Source organism: Delphinus delphis, chromosome X, assembly GCF_949987515.2.
Source record: "Delphinus delphis chromosome X, mDelDel1.2, whole genome shotgun sequence".
Lineage (NCBI taxonomy): Eukaryota > Metazoa > Chordata > Mammalia > Artiodactyla > Delphinidae > Delphinus > Delphinus delphis.
In genome coordinates this window covers 112,637,606-112,644,009 of record NC_082704.1, presented here as the reverse complement: position 1 = coordinate 112,644,009, position 6,404 = coordinate 112,637,606, and the positions used below count along the sequence as shown (strand labels likewise).

General features: G+C 47.1%; 1 protein-coding gene across 1 annotated transcript in view; it reads left to right on the top strand.

Moving 5' to 3' along the window:
* The first annotated feature begins 5,983 nt into the window (after positions 1-5,983).
* TXLNG (taxilin gamma) overlaps positions 5,984-6,404 on the top strand; it is a 52,501-nt gene continuing 52,080 nt past the window's right edge. The window contains exon 1 of the mRNA XM_060002557.1: positions 5,984-6,101. Coding sequence (XP_059858540.1) covers positions 6,000-6,101 — 102 coding nt within the window. The 5' untranslated portion in view covers positions 5,984-5,999. The remainder of the gene's footprint in view (positions 6,102-6,404) is intronic.

The window sequence follows — 6,404 nt, the reverse complement described above, 5'->3', positions numbered from 1 at the left end:
TGCTCAGAATGTAGTAGGTGCTCAGTAAATGTTTAACTGATGAATGAACTTTCTATTGCCACTAAGTTTACCCTGGGATGATCTTGGTCCCGTGGCTGCCTGAGGTCTTCTCAGTGTGGCAGCGGGATGTTGCCACTAGGACACTCTCCAAGAGGTTGTGAGAAGGGATATCACCTTGGGGAATTGGAGGTTTGGCCCTCATCTGTATAGATCCGGAAAATTGAGTGGCCAGTGTACTTTTGCTATTCAGAGTCTCTTTTCCTCAAAAAGTATGTATTGAGAGCTTTCTCCAAGCCTGGCCTTCTGCTGAGTGCTGAGAATATAGAAGTTCCATGGGCACGGCCCCTGCCCTCACTTCATTTACCACCTAGCTGCAGGAGTCCATTCAACAAGCCCTAAAAAGAAACAACTCAAGGGAGTTCCCTGGTGGCCTAGTGGTTAGGATTCCATGCTTTCACTGCCGGGGCCTGGGTTCAATTTCTGGTAGGGGACCTGAGATTCAGCAAGCCAAAAAAAAAACCATGAAAAAATAAAAATAAAGGGCTTCCCTCGTGGCGCAGTGGTTGAGAGTCCGCCTGCCAATGCAGGGGACAGGGGTTCGTGCCCAGGTCTGGGAAGATCCTAAATGCTGCGGAGCGGCTGGCCCATGAGCCGTGGCCGCTGAGCCTGCGTGTCCGGAGCCTGTGCTCCGCAATGGGAGAGGCCACAACGGTGAGAGGCCCGCGTACCGCAAAAAATGAAAAATAAAAAAATAAAAATAAAAACAAGCCCTTACACTGAAATGTGGGACTGGCCTGATATGGGAAGTACAGCATGCTAGAGATGCAAAACAGGAGTACCCAAAATATTCCGGCCCCCGAGGGGCTTCCGAACACACTCCCAGAAGGCACTGTCTCCAGAATATGGCTCTCAGTCCCGATTTACAAAGTCAAAATGTCCCTTTATTAATAATGAGCAGTAGAAGCATCTCACTGAATAAAGTATACACTGTGGACAGAGAATGTCGCCTGCATTTCAGTAAACAAAGGATGTTGTGGCCATAAAGCCACCATTCACTGTAGCCGCCCTTGAGGGTGAGCCTTGAGTGGATTCAGGATAGAGAAAAACAGGATAGTGGCCCTAGATAGTTAAGGTGCATATCAAAGGAATGATTTCAATGAGCCCAGACTCTTGCATCTTCCCAAACCAAAATCATTAACTTGAGATGGCTGTTTTTGTGATTAGCAGTAATCTTTTGATGTTCTGATGGTTGACTACATGTTTTTTTTCCTCAGCAAAATACTCATATATCCTGGCTCTTCCCTTACCTATTTTATTTATTTATTTAAATTAAAAAATATTTTTTTGGCCACAGTGCTTGGCCTGTGGGTCAGGGAATCTTAGTTCCCTGACCAGGGATGAAACCGGTGCCCCCTGCAGTGGAATCATGGAGTCCTAACCACAGGACCACCAGGGAAGTCCCTCGTTCCTTACTCTTTGGAGCAGTCTCTCAGAGCTAACTGAGAGGCTGTATCCCAGGCTTAAGTCCTCAGTAAGTTCGCTGAATAAAACATAATTCTCAGGAGTTCCCTGGTGGCCTAGTGGTTAGGATTCTGGGCTTTCACTGACAGGGCCCGGCATTCCATCCCTGGTCGGGGAACTGAGATCCCACAATTAGGTTGTGCTTTTTTTTTTTTTTAGTCGACTACACACATCAACATTCCCTCTCCAGAGTCAGACCCACATAGGGAGACAGATTCTAATGGGAAGGTTTTTTGGTGAGTAAGAAATCAAAACAAGGCTCCTGTTCAAAGGCATTAGATTAGCATGCTGGAGCCTCCATCCCCACACTAAGGATAGCCTTGGAAATGGGGTCGTTATTTCTTTTTTTAAAAAAATTATTTTACATTTCAATTGGCTTTTTAAAAAAATATTACTTATTTAATTTATTTATTTTTGGCTGCGTTGGGTCTTCGTTGCTGCGCATTGACTTTCTCTAGTTGCAGGGAGCTGGGGCTACTCTTCGTTGCAGTGCGCGGCCTTCTCATTGCGATGGCTTCTCTCGTTGCGGAGCACAGGCTCTAGGCACGTGGGCTTCAGTAGTTGTGTCAAGTGGGCTCAGTAGTTGTGGCGCACGGGCTTAGTTGCTCCACGGCATGTGGGATCTTCCTGGACCAGGGCTCGAACCCGTGTCCCTTGCATTGGCAGGCGGATTCTTAACCCCTGCGCCACTAGGGAAGCCCGGGGCCATTATTTGTGAAGTTCTCTTTTTTGACCAGGATTCTCTCTCTCCCAAACATTGCTTGGATGGGCCAGTCAGCCTGGCCTCCCTGACTCTCCCTTTTCTAGGTTTCCACTCTTCTGATGAGACACACTGCTTCTTGAGATTTGTCAGTACCTTTGATCATATTATACGGTATGACGGGGTCTGTTAATTTACTGCCAGCAAAGACCGTGTAGTAGTCGTAGTAGTAGCCTCTGTGTGTGTGTGTGTGTGTGTGTGTGTGTGTGTGTGTGTTGTGTAAAATTAAGGGCTAGCAATGACCCCAATCAGGACGTCACACACCAGGGGAGGGGTAGTCGGCTATATTAATCAGGGAGTCTGTATTCCAGATTCTAGCTACTACAAATGCTTCTGTTAGCCATAGCTCAATCAATAGCAGAGGCTTTGCTAAGTAGCAAAATGAAAGTTAGAAATGGGTTTTCATTGGTGAAAGCAGTAGCTTGTTAGCCAGTATGATGGGTGTCAGAAATGGACTCACAGCGGTGAAATTAGTAATATTCAAGATGTACATTGCTTAAAATTTGAGTCTCTTCACCGTTGCATTGACAGGGTATGAGAACCTAGCAATCTGAAGCCTGCTCCCTAAGGGGTAATACTACAGGCCAAACCTCTAAATAGCCCTGTGTCCAGCTATGAACTCTGAGGGTTCCAGTTCCCTGTGGCCACAAGGCCAACAGAATCCTGCCTCTGTAATAGAGGCAAGTTGGCCTCTTAACAGGACAGAGAGCTGGGGGCATCACTGAGCTTACTGCTCTTAAGAACTTTCTGCCTCAGGCTCCTGGCTGTTTACTAAGCATCTGAATAAGTGGGCCCGTATTCAGGTACATGCATAGCCTTTAGGCAGGAAGTGGGGAGAATACCCCCTACTGGCGACGAGCTGTTTTTCTTGTGACCTTCACCTTTCTGGCAGGTAGAGTTCTTAACAGAGACCATAAGTCCTTGAGCAAAACGTGAGAATAATTAATGCAGATAGATCATGGGATGCCTATTAAAGAGTTGGAAATAAAGAAATGATAGCTCTTGGGACTTCCCTGGTGGTCCAGTGGTTAAGACTCTGTGCTCTCAATGCAGGGGGCCCGGGTTCGATCCTTGGTCAGGGAACTAGATCCTGCATGAATGCCGCAACGAGGATCCCGCATGCTGCAACTGAGACCTGGCACAGCCAAATACATAAATATTGGGGAAAAAAAAAAAAAGAAATGTTAGCTCTTGAAGACTTAAAACATAACCCCAATAATGGATCCCAGCTGAGATAAGTACAGTGCTTTATAGAGCCTTGGGTTAAGGCTGGACAGTAACCTCTTTGAAGGCATTTAAACAAAGAATGGGTCTATCAAAAATCAGGTTAGTTTGACCTGAGGAAGAAGAGAGTGATCTGAGACCCAGAGAGCCAGCGAGAAGCTATTCTTTCTCTTTCCCTTCTGCTAAGCTGTTTTCCTTAGAAACGGATCACTAAGCCTGGCCCACTTGCAAGAATAGGGGAATCAGACTCCACCTTTTGAAGGGAGGAGCATCAAAGAACTTGTGGACAGATTTTAAAAAACACCATCCCCTCTATTAAAGACGTTGTAAGAAGCAGACCTCTGAAATTCATATTTCTCGCGGGAGCAGTAATAGCTACGTTTCTCTTGAGCACCCGGTTTGTTTTTATTTTGTTATGTTGTGAATCACTCTGTAAATTGTGTTTTCCTCTTTTCCCAGCTGTCAAGAAGCTCAAAATAAAAATTTGGCTCATGTCCAGCTTGTGGACAAGAACCTCAAGGCTTGTGTTTTATGGAATCAACTCACCCATGACTTCTTCTTATTTTTCCTGATCCTTCTTTCACTTTCACTTTCTTGCCATTTCTCTCTCTCTCTCTCTCTCTCTCTCTCTCTCTGCCTCTCTATTTGTATATAAACGAATGATATGACATATATCTATATATCTACACACACACATATGTATGTCGTGGCATATCGTGTATGTTTACAGCCTTCCAAATCCCTTTGAAATAAGAATGTATATAAATAAAACAAATACAATTAACTATTTTTCATTTCTCTTAAGACTTGAGGTCACTTGCATAGTCCTTTTGTTTTCTTAATAAAGATAACTATTTTTTTTAATTCCATGCATACTTATACTCAAACAATACAGAAAATCATGAAGTAAAAATACTCCCAAGTTTCATCTCCCAGGGAAAAACATTATTAACACTTTGGTTAATGTCCTTCTAAACATCTCTTTATAAACCTACAGGCAATTCTATGAAAATGGATTTTTTTTAAGCTCACTGTGCTATGTATATTTTCTAGGTCAATTTAAAAAATGTTTATCATTTTTAGTAGCTGCATGGTGTTCTCTTGTACCATAATTTAACTATGGTGCATTTTAATACTCAATTCCCCAGGCGGGTTAGAGGCAGCATTACCGATAGATTTTTTCTGCATCTCACTGGGACTTTTGCCTTTAAGAAGGTGAGGAATAGTGGCCGAGGCCATCAGCTTTATATAGTGTCTAGGTATGGGTTCATTATCTGCTGCTCTAGTTTTGAAATCTCATAGCTGGACTGAGGTGTTCTGCCTGTGAGATAAAATAATGGTACTTTCCCCAAATTTACAGAAATAATTAAAATTAATAGAAGGAATTTCCCCAATATTGAAATTTACTCTCACGTAAGTTATTAAATTTTTGGCGCCTGACACCACTACTTAGTATTCTCTCATAAAAAATGACATAGGATTTACACAAATTTTCATAATGAGTTATTTAAGGCAACATGTCAGGATTTCATGACGCTCTGTGACTATCAGAAGCTCGGTCATTGGAGATCTGGTTCCATCAGATGTAAATAGGGAGTATGCCTGAGAAAAAAATCCATCCCCGCCCTAATCTCGTCAAGAAAAAATAATCGATTCAGCAAACCGAGTTTGTTAAAAAATTTCAGTAACGAAACAACTGGCGGAGGAAGCCAGTACGTTCAATGTGTATTAAGCGCCAACTAAGGGAGGAGAACTGTGCTAGAAGCCCGGGCGGTTCAGCCAAGGTGAATATGACGCAGCCCCCACCCCGCAGGAGCTCGGGACCGCTGAACGGTGCTGAGAGCTCTGGTGGAGGGGCAGGACTCGGGACAGGTGTCGAGCCAGAAACCTCAAATTCTGAAAGCCATTACAACTCTCCCACCTTGAAAGTCACGAAGTATTTCTCCTCATCCCCCAATCATTCGGGCTCTGTTCCGAAGAAGAGCAACCAAAACAAAAGCAGAACAATGTGTCCCCGACCACGCTCCCTCCCAAACACTGAACTATTTCTGAACTTTTCCCGCAGGATGATAAGCAGTACCTTCCGGTACCGGTACATCGCCCCTAGAAAACTACAAATCCCAGGAGGCTGCACGCGCAGCACAGTGGATACTCTTCCCCCATTTCAGAACGCCGCATTACGCTCCAATCCTGATCCGGGTCTGCGAGCCGTGGCCGCGCAGCCTGCTGGGATTGTAGTCCGCTCCAGAGTCCCTTTCCTCGTTCGCGCAGGCTCGGGCGGCCTCTGTTCGCCCTTCGGCCCTGCAGTAGCCCAGCCCCGGCTTCGATGCTCCCCACCCCCAACCCGCTCCGTCCCCTCAGGGGCCAACCTCCTCCGGTCACGTGGGGAGCCTTGCATGCGGCAATTGGCTGGGGGATTCAGGGGTGGGGCGCGAGGCCCTGCGAGGTTCCGTGCCCCTTGTCGGGCTGCTTGTTTGGCTGCTGCCGTCACCTCATGGCGACGCGGGTAGAAGAGGCTTCGCGGGGAAGAGGCGGCGGCGCCGAGGAGGCAGTTGAGGCCGGACGGGGCGGACGGCGACGCAGCCCGCGGCAGAAGGTCAGTCTGGGGGGTGCCTGCGTTGTTGCTGGGCCCGGGGAATGCTGGGGCTAGCTGTTTCGGGGTGCACCTCTTCACTCTCCCGGGTTACCTTTAGCCACGGGACGACCATCGGCCCTCTTCGCTCCCAGGGTGACGACGGTGGGAGCAGGTGAGGGGAGTGGAACCGGGGTGGATGGGGTGGGAGGGGGCGATGGTTGGGGATTGAGGCGGGGGCGGGAGTGAGGGCAGGGGGCGCAGCCGAGTGGGAGGGGGAAGGGGTGCTTGGCGGGGGCGCGCCAGGTGTGACAGCCACGTGCGGCC